Raw genomic sequence first — 19314 nt, 5'->3', positions numbered from 1 at the left:
TGCGCTTTCCACTGTCCAACGATCCAAAGGTGGGGTAAAGTTTTATTGCTTTTTACGTTTCACGAGCAAACGGAAATGGTTTTCGCTAATGGTTTACTCCGCTGTCTTACCGTTGGCGAACGGCGGGTTTCGCTTGCGCTGTCTGGGGGCTCATAAAATAGCTCTTAATTGTAACGGAAGACATATTTCGAACGTAGCATGTGAAACAGAAAATAAAATAAAAGGTGTCTTCAAAGTAACGAAATTAATAGATCAGTGTACATTTCAGTACAGGGTTCGGTTTCGATTTAGGAAGGTTATTGTAAGCAAATCAAGCTTAAACTATACATTTTTTAATTTCATAACAGGGTTTAAATGTTTCGTAAAACAGTTGTGTAGTTGTAGTAAAACAGCATTGAGTAACATAGTGTTTGTTGCCTGTTTTAAATGCACCATTGTATTGGTGAATTATGTGGTAGAGGGAAGAGTGAACATCACTGTGCGAATAAAAGCAAACCTTCAGGCGCATCGCAACGCATGGTGTAAATGATGTCAGTGTCGAAATATTAACATTCGGTATGAAAAGTAGTCATCAGCGATCATTAATGCGTTGCTACCCCTATGCTGCTATCATACGTACCCAACCTAATCCTAACTATGTGTCTTCATCATCTTTATTGATAGAGGCTGGCAGGCTATGCTGCTTTTCTGCTTTCCTTTCAATTCTGTGACCGAAAAAGTTGCGTATAAGTGAATGCCATGCAAGTTTTTTTTTTGGCGGAGAGCTTATGTTCTATTCTTCCTTACTAGTGAAGAGGGGTAAAAAGAAGAGGGAAAGGATCCCTTTGTTCTTGCTTGGCATGGTTTGCTTATAGGGGTTCTAACAATATTTATTATAACATTTGTAAAGTTAGACCATTGCTAGCGACAGTGGAGAACAATTTCCCGCTGTACTTGAGGGAGCATTGCCAAAGCAGGAAAAAAAAATGGAGCAGCAAGCAGCTAGAAAATGTTAAGGAATATCAGTGTCCTGTGTACGCTAAGGTAGCGTACATTTTTTCACTGGTTTTTATTATGTTTTTAGCCCCAGTAAGAGAGGAAATGATTGTGTACGAACCTAAAGGAATGTTAAGGGGAATTGGTAGATTATTAATAGAATGTAAAAAAATGGCGCAAGTGTACAAAGTAGAATAGCAAAGAATTGCATATGTTACAGCATTTTCCAGCTCTACAGTGACCGGCACAACAAAGTACTCACTTATTATCATCTTTCATCCGTATTTTGTATAGCTTAAGTCACTCTAAAATCCTGTAAAAAAATTTTTGTTATATCTTGTTATATATAAGGATTGTATTTATAGCATAGTAATAAATACTGTAATTGTTAAAATTCAACGTCAAAACTTGCATCGCTTCATTTAGGCTTAAAAAATATGTATGTTTAAAGAAAAAAAATGTTTTTTGGAGTTGAAAATATCAATTTTTTAGTCCAGTTTAATCAAACAGTCGAGCAGAAGAATTTAAAATAACAGTTTCAGATGCGCAGAAGTGTTTGTGAAATAACAGTTTGACAGATCCATTCTGGTCCAGCTCTTTAACATAGTTTTCTTTTGATTTGTGAAGCAAGGGTTGCTTGATTTCTGATTGAACTTAGTTCGGACCAGAGAGGAAGACAACCTTGGTTTTCTTTGCTGTTTGGCTTCATATCACTACCCTGCTTACGGATGATTTGCCCAAAGATGTACCAGAGAATCCTTATAAAGATTCATTGATCTGGACGTCAATTTTAAAACATAGTCCCAAAAGATGATAAGAGAGACCGATTTTCAAAGTGGACACTTTATTTTGTCAGCCACTGTATAGAGCTCGCTTTTGCTCGTTTTGCCGTTACTTTTTGCCTATCAAACTTTACTGATGATGGCACCACATATCGTCATTGACTTTTGTGAACTTGTGAGAGTCAACGGGGGCAGGCGCAAAAAAAAAACACGCTCACACACACAAACACACATACGGATTGGTTCTTGGTAGTTATGCCGACAAAACAAGGAATGTTATTTGCGTTTAGAATGACGATGGAAATTAACTATGAAAAATGGCTCTGGAGCCGGCGTTTGACGTTCGAATGAAGCGCTCCATCAATATGCACGTTTGAGGCGAAGCAACAACAAAAAAAGAAGATCTAATTTTTCTTAACTTACCCGAACACGTACACACACACAACCACATATTAGCGTAAAAGGCATATTATTTTTCTCATTCTAAAGAAGGTGGCTGCTAAAGCAACCGTTGCCGCTCACGAAAAAAAACCTCCCATCAAGTCGAAAAATATTTTACTAGTAATTGGTCTGCCATATGGCAAATTAAATTCCATTATCAATTCATGTGGCGTGTGTACATTGCAAGCGGTACCCGTACCCGCACCCGGAAATGGTTTTTCAATTAAATGTAAACAGTCGGTTTTCGGCTACGAGTAGCCGTACGTAGGGGAGTAGATTTTTTGTGTTTCTTCCACAGGTTGGGGTGCCAATTTTTTCACTCACCCCATGTGCGTGTGTGCGTGTGTACGCGGGCACGATTTTCACATGCTTCTTAGCGACAGTCAGTCAATTTGTTGAGTTGCGTTTTGCATTTTTAATAAATTGGTTTTGTAACGATGGGCTTTTACTGTTGTTTGTCATATGGAGGAGAGGATAAAAAGTACTGTTATGAGGATGTATTTTTTTCACCTGCCCTTCCCGCTCAACCAAACTCCTTGCGTTGAACACTGTGTGGCGAAGGGTTTAAAGCAGGGATAAGCCTTACGATGGTAGATGATTTATGGTGTGTGGTGTGTGCAGCAATTGGAATGAAATCGGAGATATATTGTGTGTGTGCGTGTTGCGTGAGAGTCTGAGGATTGGCAACGGGAAGGCAATCACCATAATCAATTAGTCGGAAAACGGGATGCTACAGAGATTTCCATTACGTGTCCCCGAGGAACGGGGGAAAAATGGACAAGCTGACTGGAGAAAACTCTCAACCAAAGAAAGGCTGATGACAGCAGCTCCAAACCGGTGATGGAATGGTGTACACAAAATACGCACACAGTCACGAGCTTGCACAGTTACCATTCAGCGGCAGCACAATGTCAATCTTTTAAATTAAACATTTTATTTCTGTTCGTACCGCTTCGGCTGCTGTGGCTAGTGTGGAAGCGATGTTATTGTTTTCCATGCACACTTCATTATGAATTTACTTGCACATTCCAGTTCGAGCGAATTGGGGGTGAGGGGGAGAATAAAAACAAGGGAAAAAAAATGTTCAACTAACGTGAGGTACCAGGCGTCTCCATTGCTTGCTGGTTGAGGATAGGAATTTTGAGTTACAAAACAAAAATAAAAAAGGTAAAACTTTGTAAAGCTTTAAAGGAACGCATGAAAAGCTTCATTTTTCACGCCTTGAATTGCTTTATATTTGACGTTTGACTAAAGAAAAAAGGTGATAAAATCCAGCACGCTCTTAAACATATTACTTTCATACTTGTACATTAATGATACCGCTGTGTGGAGTTGGCTGATTTAAGTCACTAAAACTGAAGGCTTAAAGACCTTATTATTTTTTGGACGTTCCCAGGTTACAGGATCAAGCTTCAAGACTCCCTTATCGCTGCTTGAAGATTTTATTTTCACTGTAAAAAAAACACTGTATTAACGATGAATCTTCTCAACATTTTAAGACCTTTTAAAGATGACTTTAAAACAACTGTTTAGCATCATACAAAGTCATAATAAAACAGTTCTGATCTGCCACTAACCATGATAAAACTTTAGCAGAAAATTCCTGCTTGCGAACAACATCATAATGGTAAGGAACGCACAAAGTTATGCAATCTGCATGACAAAATTACCACTTTAGAATGCTTGTTTTGTTCGTACGTTTTCAAAGCACCGTGTCTGCTTCATCTTCGGAACGGTGAACAGGTGCACTTCCTAAAGTCCCCCGAGAAAGGGGGGCAAACCTGTAATTGTCCGCACCCGCTTCCATCGCTCACCCATCGCACCGGTACGATACGAAGCAAATTAAAAAACAATAACTCAACAGCTTAATCCAACCCGACATGAATGTGTGTGTGTGTGTGGTGCACATTCTAGTGTGCATGTTTTTAAAACCATTGCCATCCTAGCGGGTGGTACCCACATGACCTCTTACACACAAGCACCGTCCCAGGAGCGTCTGCGGTAATGTTGAGCGTACCGAGCCGAGAATGGACATGGAACAGCGATTACCGAAACCGGCAAAATGGCAACGGCGAACTGCAGCTGAAAGCATTCGGGCTGGCAGGGTGCTAGCGAGAGAGGGAGAGGAAGATGGTGGTTGGTTTTAATTTTATCCCTCACTCCTTACTCACCACCATTCGCTCGCTTTTCGCGCTACGACTGTTTTGTTTTTAATGATTAATGGAATACAGTGGGCCGAATATTATTGATGATCAGCGTGTCTTTCTCTTTGTTAGCGCGCGCGCGTACCATAGCTGTTGTTTCTTTTCGCACGTTCGGTTGTCACATATCAACTCCGCCTTTTTTCCGTTTCCGCCCTCAAACACCTCCTGGCCATGCGGGTCGGACGGGCTTAAGACTTCAATTAGTGAGCAATACCGATAGTTGTGTGGGTTTTTTTTTCCAAACGAAGTTGAAGTTTTTCATTTTACGAGCATTGGGTGAGCTTTCGTGTGTTTGAGAGCTTTAGTTGTGGCAGTATGCATCGTTGAATTGTTTTGTATTGAATTGTTCAAATAAAAATGTAGATTGTTCTTAGGCAATGAAAGCAGCTATGTAAAGGTTCCAGGCGAACAAGATTGATGCAGGCAAAATCACGGGAAAACTTTACCAGAGAGGCCAAACAAACAAAATGGGTTTCAAATCCCATCCGGATCCGTTGCCCCGTAGTGAGGATTGACTCTCCAACTACGTGGTGTATCAGCTGATCGCTGGCCAAGAAGTGATCGACCCGTTACCAATACGTCATCCCAACAGCAGTAACACTAACCATCAGAATGAGTCTCAGTGGTTGTGCATAACTTCAGGCGCAACCTTATTCCAACCACCGACAAGCATCAAATCCAATTAGGAATACAAATGAGGTAATCGGGAACAGCAAACCCCACGAAATTCGCACAGAATAGGTAAGGTAAGAAAAGCAAATCTTGCACACGCTCACCGGCACGTATTATATTAGGAACGGTGCACTCCTGAATGCATCGGTACGCGGCGCGGTCACATCACAATAGGTAAAAGGGTAAGACTAATACTGTATGTCAAGCATGGCTGAGACGACCCTGCAGGTAGGTACATTAACCGGATGTGATGATGGGTGGGCTATCGATGGAAGGTCGTGTTGCCGAGTTTTTGTGACGTATAGCCGCGATACGTTACGCCAGTGAGTGAGTGAGTAGCGAGTGACAGCGTATTTTGTAATGCGGATTGCATACGGTTCGGCGACATGACAGGTTCCATGATACATTCCATGACAGCTCTCTGGAGCCATTCATACAATCGATGTGACATGATTCGCTATTAGTCAAAAGGTGCCATAACATGGAAGCTTACAATTTTATCGAACTTTAATTTCAACCAGTTTGTCCGGGGAATGTGCGACATTGTTTCGTATGTTGTTGAAAGAGGTGCACGTACTTTGGATGACTCCGTAGGCATCTTTCTCTCCAACTGCATTGCTAGAGAGGTAGAGACATTCGCTTCCAGTTAGGTTGACTCATAAGCGGGACGATTGTTTCCCTCGACGAGCAATGGGCAACACGAACCGCATAATTAATTATTTGTCCGCTCGGAAAACCGATACGCGGCTTGGGCAAGCGTAGGTCAGGTCAAAGGAATAGCTTCATCCCTTCCCAAGACAACACTATCTTAAGGGGATAGTGTTGGTTTTATTATTCCTCGCGTCACTTTAATGCCTTCTGCTTGCACACATTTTTCTCGTGCTTTTCTTACTTTCAAGAGTCCCAGTGCTAGGACGAAAGATGTATACTGCTTCTCCTTCCTCTTCTTGGGAGTAGCGAACGAGCTGCGAAGCGCACGCCAGTGCAGTGACGCGATAAACACATTCCTATCTGTTTCTTCTTCATCTCATTAGTGCACTTCCGGTCTCGGTTCTCGGTTTATACTTCCGGCAATGGGAAGGAGTGGCTCGGCAGAAGGAGCGCAAAAGAAAAAATGCCCATCCAACGGTCGCCCGACGCGGTCAGGCTGGCCGATGATGTCTTGTCCCGAGCCTGCCCGAATTCAACCCTGTTGGTGTGCAGCATCCACATTCACTTGTGTAGAGCAAAAAAAAGGAAAGGAAATAAATGTTCAACGGAAATGGAAGAAAAATAGTGTGCCTAGTGTTTGCCATATCAACCCACCACACCACCCCCAAGCATCATCGAAAGCGTTGTTGTCCGTCGTCGAGGCGAAGAAGAACGTCGACCATTAGCGCTCAAGGCATGCGGCTGCTTTCTCAGGGAGCCTGTGTGTGTGTGTGTGTTTTTGCTCGCAATTTTTTGAAACTTCATCCCCTAATAGTAGGGAACAAGCGGAACCGGATGCATGCTTCAAAGCTCCTGCGTTGCGTTGCGTACTTTGCGAATAGTTGTTTATTTGCTCCCGGTTCCCGGTCCGGTACAAAACTGTTCCCATGCCCATTATCTCACAACATCACCAAGGTTGGAGCTGAAGATAGAGAGAGAGAGAAAGAGAGAGAGAGAGAGAGAGAGAGAGAGAGAGAGAGAGAGAGTTCTCTCTCTAAGGGTAGCTCAGCTTTTATTTCCACAAGGCAAAAAAGTAGGGGGATGACACATACACACATCATGTATGTTGCTGGTTTTTTAAGAATACATTTCGCAAACAGCAAATTGCAAATCGCTATACGGTAAAATTGACAAATAAGGGCACATCAATTTTTAACCGAGACGAAAGGTCAGACAAAATGGACGCACGAAGTATAAGCTCTCACATCCTCTCTCTCTCACACACACACACACCATAACCAATAGGTTTTTGCAAATTCCGTTCTCGAGCACATTATTTTGTGTTTCAATCATTGGTTTGCGGCTCACCCTCTTAACTCTTTGTGAAGGGTGTGTTTGTCTGTGTATGAAGGAGAATTGTTTTTCTAACTCTGATTTAGAGGCACCAGTAAAAAGGACGACAGCAAAAACAACGCATCGATAAGGGGTTGAAGGTTCCTTAAGGTTCACGAGCGTACCCAAGAAACACTTTGTACAAGGCAAGATCCATAGCAGTTTTTCTTGTAACACTCTGCATCCTCCTCTAATAATCCTGCAAGTGTCTCAAGCTCAAACTAATCCAAAGATTTTTGACTATGAAAATTCACTTTAATTTTATTGATCACGAACTAAAATCACATTAACAGTATCAGCAGTTGACTTTTCTTTGGCGTTAAATCAACATGAGATAGTCGAGTTCTAGATCAAGTGAAAAAGTTCTCTAACTGGAAAATATTGAAGCAAAGAATTGCTTTTAAGAAGCGATCTTACCAACGTTCTATAGACTGAACCCTTTTAGATTTAGCAGAGCTTTACTATCGTTCTGCTAGGGCATTTAGGACAACGAGATCTTGAAAATATTTCTAGTGAATAACAACATTGTAACAACTATGTTCAAACTTATAATGTTGCTTGGGTACTAGCTATATCGTAGCAGACATTCAAAGTTTCACCAAGATTCCATTATCCTTAGGATTCCTTTTGTTGCCCTCTTTTTCGGTCTCACGTGCACCCTTTTTTTTCTTCCTGTACCCGTTTCATGGGTACACAAAACTCACCCCCATTTAATCGAATGAAAAAAAGAGAAAACCCCTGAAATCCCAATGTTCTTTGGGGAAACGGAAATGGAAAGTTTAATTCAAAGATTAATTTAAGTAATAAATTTTAGGGTGTGAATTGGTTACCTCGGCTCTCGGTTTGCTCCAGTGCACGCTCCATACCGAACGCTTAGAAAGTACGTCCCTCCGTATTTTATTCCTATTGTGGAAAACTCGCTCGCTACCAACGATATTGGCTTACGAAGGTTTTGAAAAGTTAAAACGTTTTTGTAGAAAAGTAAGACCACCGGAATGCCAGGTACCAGTGCGCGGAACTTCCTCCTACCTACATGCAGCACGTCCGTCAATCGAAGTGTGTTTTGGGTAAGTGTGTTGGTGCAGTTCCAAGAAGTGGAAAACAAATCCATTTTAAAACTGCATTTTAAAAATAGGGACAAAAAGAGCCACGCCAAGCTGTGCTGAGGCGTGGAGCAAGTTTCGGAGTAGCAAAAGCAGTTAGAAGTTTGCTTAGAATATGCACCGTACAGCTGTTTCCGTAGCTGAAGCTAAAATATTCCTCACTGTATATTCGTACTTTGCACGGGTGTGTGTGGGTGCAGTATTTTTGAGTAACTTTCCATCGGTGTAGTGCATAGGGCACAGCACCCAATGTCCAAGCTCACGTGTCCACAGCTCCTTCTTTTTTGTTTTCAGTGTGTAAGTTTTTATATTTATTTATTTATTTACTATTTAGTATGGGTGTAAGTTTTTGTATCAGTAAAACTTTTACGAATCGACTAAAATAGTAGTTTACGGTAAGCAGGAATAGGGTAACGGAGAAGAAACACTTAAAACACGCTACAGGAACGGGTGTGAAACGAAGAACTAGTCAGTCTGTATGTAGGTGGAATGATTTATTCGCATATTTCTTTTTCGTAAGGTAGCGTTGGAGAGCTTTACGCTGTGCGCTGGTTAAAGGAAGCAAACACTAGGGAAAGGAAACGAGATTAAGTATTTTACAGTTTATTTTTGGGTTTCTTTTTGCTTCCGGAGGAATTATCGCAGACGAACATTGAAGAGTTGATGCTCTTGAAGACTTGAAGGGTGTGATATGTTGTTAAAATGCATTCCTGCTAATGGAACTCCAGATAACTGGAAATTGCAAGATTTAGAGAGTAATTTGGACGGTCTAGAAATTTAGGGTTCTTTTAAACTCTTTAACCCTACGGTAAAGTAGGGTTCCCTTGTAAGGGACTGAGGCCAAGGGGCGGACACTGGCTTCCTGATGACATTTTATCCATGCTTGGATGAATTGGATGCCCTTCTCAGACCGATCAGATTACACGAGATAGACGAGCAACTTCCTGATGCTCCTGTGGTGGGAAGAAGAATATTTGTGTTCTCAGTCGTTATGTGGTGGGAAGAAGAGATTCACTGTCGCCATGTGGTGGAGAAGAATAAACTCGGACTTATAATCGCGACGAGAACAGAACAACGTGATTGCTAACTGTGCGGACCAATATCTTCCTTTATCTGACTGTCCAGGCAGTCTGAAGATTCTGGATGAGAATCTTCCTTACAGGAAAGTTGGAGACATCGAGGCCTTACCTTTGGTAGGGGGACTCTCGATGCTCATCAGCGGAGCAAGTCGGCCAGGCGACTTTGGATGTTCAGAAGGAATATCCCTTACTGGCATGTTGGAGGTTTGAGGCCTTACCTTGGGTAGGGGGACACTCAAACCTCTAGAAAGAATTGAACGCTAGGTTTAGCTTGTTGTACCTTCTCTCTGCCTGTCTGTGTGGTGTCTGTGGCTTCCAAGACCGCTTTATTTATATCCAATCTTACAATAGTTTTTGGTCGTTTTTGTAACCAATATTATTTCTTAGTGGTTGTTCTTATTGCTATTGCATTTCGTACAAAAATATTTACGTAAGCATAAAATGTGTCACGGTGCGATTGATTGCTGCACTTGCAAGAAATGTGTCGGATATCATTCGTCGTTGGATCTATATGCTTGCTATGCATGAAGTTACTTGTTTGTGTTTTGTTGTTTTGTGTTGCTGACCACTGTCTAGACTCGCTGGTTGTTTTGAACTGATATCATATTGCATTGCGTCGCTCGCTAGCCGGGTGCGCTGGTAAGTGTTTGAATGTTCATGTTAAGGCGTGCGCGTGGTCAAAATAGCTGAATGTACATTTCTCACGCTCTTGGCTAATGCAGGTTATTTGTTAAATTGGTGAATTTCCGCTCACCGTAAAATGCTACGTAAGGCTTGTTATATGTGAAATAATGTATACTCTAAAGAGATGTTTAGCAGATATGCTACACTCCGACTGTGACAACCATCAGAATGCAATTGACGTCCTCCGTCAGCACAGTCCTGGACTCGGTACCCAGGTACATCAGAGTGCGATGTACCGTGTGCTGTTGGAGTCTTCTGGTTCGCTGAAGTTTTTTGAAGGCCTTCGTATAGGACGATTTTCCCAAACAATGAACCTTCGGAGTTCGCTGGTTGCGTTGTCCAATCCAAGGAGCTAAGCGGCGTTACCTTCCAAGATCTCCTTCTCTAAGGGTACTATCGTCTCTATCGATTAAATGCTGTCGTCTAGGGGCGATCGTTGTCCGTGGAACGTTATCAGACAAGAAAAGTTGTAGTCAAACCGTACCATGAGGCTCCAGATGGCCTCATAGTTCCAGAAGGCTCAATCCTTCATTCCATCAAGAAGATTTCTATCTTATTCGACTTATGACCAAACGAATCAAAGGTTTGAGCGTATAGAAAAGAAACAAGGAAACTCAAATGCTTTTTTTAAGGACATTTGATGTTTGTAGCGATAAAATCTGATTGGAGGAATTGTTCATTGCTTTGAATTATTTTTGTTTCAAAATATCCAGATTGGCAAAGCATTAAATAAACGGAAAAATCGACGCCGTTCTTGCCCTACGTAAATATAGCTAACGGTGATGCACTCGGTAAAGAATTCTTATCTCCGGAGACCATTTACCATCATTTCCTGATAGCTTCACAGAAACACGTAACGATTCAACAACAAATGCACAACAACACCGTGACGACCAGGTGCTGTTGTTGCCGTCGAGCACTCTTCTCATTATCTTGTGCGTTCTTCTCACCCACCCCCGTGGGCAATAATGGGCCATGTTCTGCACACTAGTAGCAACGCGGTAGCAGTAGTTAGCGCGCTACTTCACACTGTTTCCGTGCGGGAACAGTGCTTCCACAGCATCCGGCTGCCATCCATTACCGCCTGGGGCATCTTATCGGGGCGAATGAAATTTAAATAAACAGATGACTATTAGCGCCCAGGCTGCATAGTTGTGTCTGGCGCGCGCGCGTGTTTGTGCGTTGCCTTGTTGCTTGACATTGGTAATACCTGTTGTTGAACGGGAAGCCGTGTACGGTATCTAAGGCACCCACTGATCCGGTGATCCGATTGGCAAATATGCGCATGGGTGGCAAGTTCCGATATTTATTTCTTCAGACCGTTTGCTGCAATTCTAGCCGGAAGTTGGTTACGAAAATAAAACTACTGCAGCAAATCCATCCGCCACCGTGGCAGGGGTTGGACTATAAAAGCTGCCAGCTACTGGCAGGTAGCATGTCAAACGGTGTTTTCACTTCGAAGTGTTATCAACCGTTATCCGAAGCCAAAGGGATCCCATCACTTCTTCTACTCCGAGCATCGGCGAGCTTTCGTTCGCTAGCAGCGTATAGACGACTTCTTCCTGCCCAAACGGTCGTGTGCCAGAATCTTCGTGTCAATAGCAACCACAGCCACAATCAATCTACAAGATGAATAAGCTGCTTACCGGTGGACTACTGTTTCTACTCGTGTCCGGTTCGTTCGTGTCCGGATCACTGTTCGGCCCGTTCGGACCATTCGGAGCGGCCGGTCAGCTGCCGGGCGCGCTTCCACCGGGCTTCGGTGGTGGCGTTGGAGGTTATCCGGGTGTCGGTGGACTGCCGCTTTACCCTGGCCGTCCCGGCGTTGGACAGCTTCCCATGTTCCCGGCGCCCGGACTATTCCCATCGGTCCCGTACCTACCAGTCGGTGTTCCACCCACACCCGTAGCTGGCCCGTTGGCCTTTGGACGTATGGCGATGGCTCTGTCGCCGGTGGCTCCGACGCCGATGGTTCCAGCTGCCGCTACCGGAAATCTGCGCAATGTCGCTACCAATGCCGATGTGCTTGGCCGGCTAGCGGTTGCCGATCTGCCGGAAGACTTGCAGCAGCGCGCCAAGGATTTGCAGGCGGCTAGCGATCAGGGTTTTGACGCCTGCGAGCAGATGCTGGCCACGCCCGGTGCGTACTGGCAGTACAAGCGTTGTAATGCGCTCCAGCTTCGCACCGTCCTGACCGCCGCCAAGGCACTGGAACAGGAGGCTACTGCACGCGCCACTGCTGCTGCTGCCGCTGCGGCCGAACAACCACAGCCAGCCGAGTCTGCACCGGCCACAGTTTAACTTCAGCGACCCCTCCCAACCAAGGAACGAACGATTGGACGGATCACCTCACGGCATGCTGCGACAGTGGCCGTGGGAAGACGACGATGACAGGCACGACAACGAAACCCATTTAGAGCAAATCTGTTACACCGGCTGTCACGGTTCTGGGAGCCGTGGTGGCCAAACGGGGGCACAGATTAAATATTACCGAAATCATTAAACATTGGTGTGCATAATTTATTAACTGGCTTCGCACAAATGCGTACGCAGTGCGTGCTTTGTGTCTACATGTTTGATGTTGCAAAATAAAGCGTAGCGTTTGTGCTGCCCCACAGAAACCTGCCGAGGTGTAACCGAGATGGTACCGAAACAATGCACGTGGTAGGAAAGATTGCTTGTTTTGTGATAAGGCGCGAGAAAGTCTTGATTGTTGTGAAAGTGGGTGTGGGCTCTTCGGAATGAATCCATCCATCATCTACCACACCCGCCGCCTTCAGCAAGCGAGCAAGATAAGCATTCTTTGTTTGGATTGTTTGTTTTCAACTGATTGTTTGGTTTGGCTTCCCAGAATGAAACAAATACTTTCTACATTTTGCGGCTGATCTGTCAAAGCCGGCGTACGACAAACTAAGCGGATGACATTTCAATGAGTGGTACATATTAATTCCAAAATTCGTGCGACATTACGAAGTAATTTAGGTTGTTCAAAGCTTGGAGAGTTTTTTACGGAGGGCTTTAGTGGCGGATTTAGCCATTCCAAAGTCCTTTTTTGAGGAGGAGATCTTCATAGAGACACATGGCACCTTCCATTGTGTACTGCCGGATTCTTACCGACTAAAACCTCCTCGAAACTTTCACCATTCATTCCCAGCTAACATTGACAGTGGAGACGATTTTGCCAATGAACAACCCGTCACGACGTCGTGGTGTGATAATTTGGCGAGGGTTTTAGGGCGTCTTGACTTCACGATCATCGTTGGTCATCGAAGCCACGGGGTAAAACCGGAATCTCGGACCTCTCGGGACAGTGTGCCTCCTGACGCTCAAGGTGTTTTTGGCAGAAGACGTGTCCTGTCAGCAACGGACTTGTAAAGAATTGTGTCTTTTCCACAAGGACGATAATTACAAATTTTCATTTCTGGAATTGAACTGTTGCGTCCAAGAGCTGATTCTGACATAGGCAGTGTCAAGCTCACTGCTGAGCACTGAGTGTCTTCCATGATGGTAATCCGGAGCAGCATCATCCCCGCAACCACACAAACAAGAATCATGGGATGTTGTTTGTAAGGATTTTTTTTTGTCGGTTTTCGGAAATGTTAATACCTATAGCAAATACTGATGTACCACCTTAATCGTCGGGTTCTTGTACGATAATCCATTTCCCGCGCTAGATAGGCATCATCCCTAAGCAATTGAAATACAGCTTAGATGACCAAATTAACCCGTAAAGTTATAACAAGGACATTATTGGCTTTAGCCATCGAACAATATGCCTAGCCAGATATACCAAGCGCAGTTAATATGGTGAGGAAGTATTCCAATGTTACAGCAGCAACCCAATTGAGTATCGCCAGCGAGAACGAAACGAAAATACAAAAACGTAGCCATTACAACAAAAATACTCGCATGGAATGCTCATAAGTGAATAAAAATGGCTGCTAACGTCGATAAATTGGTTGTGCAGATGGTGCTCGGTGACATTGAAAGATAGATTTTTCCCTCGATCCGGATTTCGAAATGAACAATGCCTTATTTACAATGTGGCATACGAGAAGCTAAGCAGTCTAAGCTTTCAATCCAATTCAGGCACACAAAGTTCGTTGTATCCTCGGATGTTCTGCTCTAATTGGTTTTCAGAATTGAGTGCACGTTGACTTAAAAATGAAAGATAATGAACGCAGTTCCTACGAACGCTGCCAGGTCGGTAGCTCCGTATCCCGCGCTAAGGTAGAAGAGATTCCTCGCCATCTTAGTAACCAGAAACTCATCGTTTGCTTGATCCATTTCGCTGGAAAAAATGGCCAAGAAGAATAAAAAAATAATCCAAAAACAAAGTCTGTAATGGTATTTGGTCTATTAACAATAACACTTAAAGTTGAGCAGATTTCAAGGATCCGGCTAAGATGTGATTAGCCGTCCCCAGCTAGCCACTACCGAACGTGAGTGGCTTGTGGCAAACGAAAGCTTCCCTTGGGGTCTAACTTTATTGATGAGATAGTTTTAATTTAATCCAATTTGCCACTTTAACCTTTTAGTCTCTTGACCGAAACCGGTCGCTTTTCATCCGGGAAGGTGACGTATCAAAAGCGTTACACTGCTACAACCAACACCACCATTATTCGTATGCGTGTTTTAGCTTTTTTCCACACGCGAAGGGAAACATCTCAAGCCAAAGGCAACTATCACGCCGTTGGCGGGAAAAAAAGGAGCCGAAGGAGTGTGGTTTGCTCTTACTCCCTAGACAGCCTACCCGCAAGGAAGCAGACGAGTAGCGTTCGTCTTCGCTGGTTGAACGGTGATTTGACGGCTCCGGTTAAAGTCAAGGGCAACACTATTCTGACGAGGCGCCGGCCCAACGCAAAGTGCCCGGTTAGAATTGATTGGTCTAAATGGTCGGACGATGGCATCCATCTCAATGTCAATGCCGGTGTTGGACCGATCGCTGCATGATTCGATTTATCTCCGAAAGTTTTTTTTTTCTTCCTCTAACCCACCTCCCAACTGTCTTGCTTCTACCGTTTGTATCTCTCCCATCCACTTGAAATTTACACTTTTTTTCTATTTGCTTTTCCTATTCTCCTCCTGCCACTAGCGAGCGAGTCCTGACGGACGTTCTCGCGCTACTTTTCCATCGTGCTCGCTGTACGCTCTGATCCCCAGGACCTTTGGCTCGCTCAAGACTTTTATCGTCCGCCGGTACGGGTAGCAACGCTCAGGGAGAATGGACCGCGCTGCGCTGCAGTACGGCGATGCCGGTTGTGCGCGGCTGTGCGAATAATGAAAGGCAGGAAAGAAACGGGCAAACTCTCGGTCTCTCGGAGTCGAGTCTCGGGGGGTGCCAAAAGTGCAAAGTTGGAAGGACAAGATTGTTTTTAATTAAACCAGCCGGATTGAAACTAGCAAATTAAATTGGTTTTAAGTCTCGGGGCAGGGCAGTGGGTCCCATTCGGGTTATGAAACGGTGTGATGGGGGAGGGTGAGTGATTTGGTGGCGTGTGGAAAAGGCAGTTCCTTTCCAGACCCCGGGATATGGGGGGAGGGGAGGGGGGGGGGAATGTATGGTGAAGAATGGTGAAGATTTATTAAAACACTGTACTGGCACCACTTCGTGGTGGGTTCGCTTGCTCCTAGGCTTTGATGATAGTGATGTGGATGATGATGATGCTGATGATTACGATGATGCAGATCCGCACGGGATAAAGTGAGATTGAGTGCTGGTGAGATTGTTTGAACGTAAAGATAGATGGATGTCTTTGCATAGCGTTCTATCATCGTTGAATCCTTTAATTGGTATCTGAACGGTCTGCAACAATAAGATATGTTAAATGTTCAGCAATAAAATTTAAAAAAAGGTTTTGGCAATGGACTGCTAAAAACTGAATAAACTCCTACAGAAGCTCTCATATATTGAAGCGATTGAAGTTTTTGTTTTTGAAAATCGTAGCAAGAGTAGAAAAAAGCTTCGAAGCTTCGGTGAGCAATGGTTGGACTTTACGGACTCCTGACGCACAAAAACCCGTAGAATACAACGGTCAGGTTCAAGTCAGGTTCTATCCAACATAAACGAAGGCTTCATTAATCGACTCACTTTGGTCCGAAAAGTATTTGAATAGGTGTCTCCCTTGCATACGTATTTGAGACATGAGCTCTGCGCAAAACTGACAAGCCTCGTCTTAGGCTTGTGGGATCTCAGGTATATTCTTGATTAGCTCTTATGACAATGACTTCACTATTGTGCGGCCAACTAAATTCTTAAGACCGGAAAACTGATCCATGTAGGGGGGGTTTTTTTTGGACCAAATGGATATTTTGCTTTTTAAGCTGGAATCGCTCATGTGAAGCTGTATTTTAAAGACGCGTTGCTCGTCCAAACCCGTTGTATAGACTCGGACTCGAATTCGATTCTGTCAACCTACCAATCCAGCAGTATAGACAAATGTAACAGTACTATCATGACCGCACCCAGACATTGTTAACATCTTGTTAGTCGTTTTTAATCATGCTGTCATCCGGGAGTTCCCTTAACTCATCCCGAAACGACCACGGTCTGGTCTGCACGCTCGCAATAAATCTCTATTAAACACCATTAAATTTATGTTGCCTCATCATCATCGACGTCGTCTTCTGCGACACACTGTAGCCCGGCGGGCTATCTGGCGCTGCTCCGCCGGTGTCGCTGCACATGGGGCCCAATCGCGGTGCGCTCTTTCGCTGGGATTGGCATGGCGTCCGGTGGGAATATAGTGGAGCTGAACCGGAATGGTACCGGAAATGAATACCGCCGGTAGATATGCATACCCACGCACCACCCCATGCACACTGTCATAATCATAATAATGATGGCTATAAATTCAAGCACGACAACAAATCACTGCACCCAAAAGCTGGTTCCCGCTTTCGCAGCCATCGCTTTGGGACACGGTTTTCTGTTTGGTGGTGCTGGTACTCGCGCCCGATATAAATGTCAATCGTTTTCGGGTGTTGTTGCGTTTTTTTTGGGGTGGGGCAGGGTTAGATTGCCGATTTCTTTTTATATTTCCTAGCTTGTACACGGTGAGTTGCCGGAATGTTCCAGATTGCGAGCTTCCTTTGATTTAGTCGCACAACAAATGGACCCGCACGATGGAATGATAGATTAAATAAGGATTAACCAATCCTTTCCTGTACCAGCAGGAACCAGCAGAAATGGACGCCTGACGCGGGCATGTATCGTGCATATCGAGAGATTACTACAGCACCTACGCAAATGTCAACCCGAAAAAGGGAACCACCGGTCGGACGAGTACTCCGGTACGCCAATCTGTCAAACAGGTCCGTTGACATTCCGCTGGGCGAGTGGGCGTACAGCCGGGCGTTTGGCTTAAGGGATCAATGGATTGCAACTGTGCATCGATAATTGGATCATCCAGACTATCATCGTTCCATTATCTGGCCGCTAGAATCGGTCTCCTCGGTCCCAGTGCGGTCCCAGGTACGCGCAAGATACGCGTCAAAGAATCGCTCGTCGCGGGTTGAGCATTATTCGTACTGATAGTTAGGTGAATGCAACAACGGCGAGCAATGGTGATCGGCTGGATCACTGTCAGGGGGCGCAGTCCATTGTTCTGCCCGTTCCGTCAGCGCTATCCATACGTGCAGAAGCAACGCGTGGATTGTGTATCGTGAACGACTAAGCGAAAGTTTCCATCACATCGGCTTGTAAGCAAAAACGTGTGTATTTGCAGGGTTTTAACAGGCTGTTTTGGAAACGTTAGCCGTGGAGATACATTTCGATGTTGTCAAGCGAGTTTCAAAGGCCTCAAATGGAGCGGGTTTCTTACATTTAATTCCAGTTTCTGTTTCTCAAGCAACACAAATGCATGTAGCAAATGATTTTTTAGCAAGCATATGCTATTGTAACAATGAAAACGATTATTAAAATTATGTTGCTAAATATTTACATGAAAAAGATTTAATTTGATCAGCGTGCATTTCATCGAATAATTAGGGCGGTTCGGTGGTAGAGCGGCGAAGACAGTAGTGCTTCCATGTGGCTTGCAAAAACCCTGAACAACCCACACCAGTTGATTTTGTTTTAAAAACGACTAGACAACATAGAATCGTATCTCCACGGAAATGAAATATTCGGTTGACATTTAAAAATAGCGTGTAAAAAGCTGTACTTCAACACAATCATTCTGCCCTGTGGCTTATGCTGGGTTCGAGCTTTACATTCGCGCTTCAGCATTCACTAGGACCTCGCTAACTTGCTAACCCCCTCGCCCTCTCTCTCTCTCTTTCTCTCTCTCTCTCTCCACAATTTCTCTTACACATATTTTATTTCATACCACGCCGAACCGGTCACATGAATGTAAATTTGTGCCGCTTGTGTACCAATATATTGTGCTAAAAATGGTATCAAACAACGCAAATGGTGGACGAAAGGCAGTAAAATTCCTCAATCCAACAGCGATAAAGAAAGCATGTGCCACGGATACGGCTAAAAACCCCGGCTAACCCGACATCCTTCCCAAAATAAAAACGACGCGAGATGAGCGTCCTGTCGTCAGTCGCTCGGTTTTATATGCTCCCATCATCCATTTAGCTGTGTTGCTGGACGAGAAAGATGAAACGATCACTGCTCCCGTTGATACAAGTGCACAGCATAACGAAACGCGAACGATATAATACACCGGAAACTGTCGGTACGCCAACTACTCTTGGCTTACAAACAAAACGGAAAAGGGGGGGGGGGGGGGGGGGAAATTGGAAACGGAAATGATGACGGGTTTTACGCCGAAAATTGCACACGATAACGAAGTGGTTGTGCTGCTACTACTACGACTTTCACCGATCTTCGCACAAACTGTTATGCGTATCGGGATTTTCCGGTTGTTACATTTCCATAAATCAATCAAAAACTGTAGTTTTCAATTATTCTTTACGATCGTTCTCGGTTCGGTTTTTTTGTTTTTGCAGTGTGTCTTCTTGTATTAGTTCCTTTTTGGTTTGTTGGCAAATGGTTCGTTTCGCATTTGACAGCTGTCATCATAGCTGGAGCTGGTGATTCGTTTATTTATATTGCATTTTTTTTTCTGTAGTGTAGCGGAACTCGTGTTGTCCGAAAGGGATTTTGGCGTATTGCTTTTGATGTGCGAGTGGGAAGTAACGTTCTTGAGCACCATTTGAAACAAGCAGCAATTTTAATGGATTAGATCGTTGAATCAGTTTGATTGAAGAAAACAAGAAGAAAAAAAACTTTTGGCTTACGAGTAGTTCAAGAATCTCGGTTGCCTAAAGTTATGCAATCAGCAGAACAGAAGTGGAAAAGTGCATGTAGATGTTCGTTTAAAAACAACGACGCAAGCAT

General features: G+C 44.1%; 3 protein-coding genes across 3 annotated transcripts in view; all 3 read left to right on the top strand.

Annotated features, from left to right (window-relative positions):
• Positions 1–19314, top strand: part of LOC126558163 (uncharacterized) — a 481612-nt gene that overhangs the window by 79213 nt on the left and 383085 nt on the right. The window lies entirely within an intron of this gene.
• LOC126561177 (uncharacterized) overlaps positions 1–19314 on the top strand; it is a 408397-nt gene that overhangs the window by 151914 nt on the left and 237169 nt on the right. The gene's annotated exons all lie outside the window — the stretch shown is intronic.
• LOC126557967 (uncharacterized) lies at positions 11541–12263 on the top strand. The gene has a single exon (XM_050213933.1). The coding sequence runs from the start codon at positions 11592–11594 to the stop codon at positions 12261–12263; it is 672 nt and encodes a 223-aa protein (XP_050069890.1). The 5' UTR covers positions 11541–11591.

The sequence above is a fragment of the Anopheles maculipalpis genome, chromosome X (genome assembly GCF_943734695.1).
Source record: "Anopheles maculipalpis chromosome X, idAnoMacuDA_375_x, whole genome shotgun sequence".
NCBI lineage: Eukaryota > Metazoa > Arthropoda > Insecta > Diptera > Culicidae > Anopheles > Anopheles maculipalpis.
This window is presented reverse-complemented; position numbering and strand designations above follow the sequence as displayed.

Coding starts and splice junctions, on each gene's coding strand:
- LOC126557967 (XM_050213933.1), top strand. CDS start 11,592: ATGAATAAGCTGCTTACCGGTGGACTACTGTTTCTACTCGTGTCCGGT.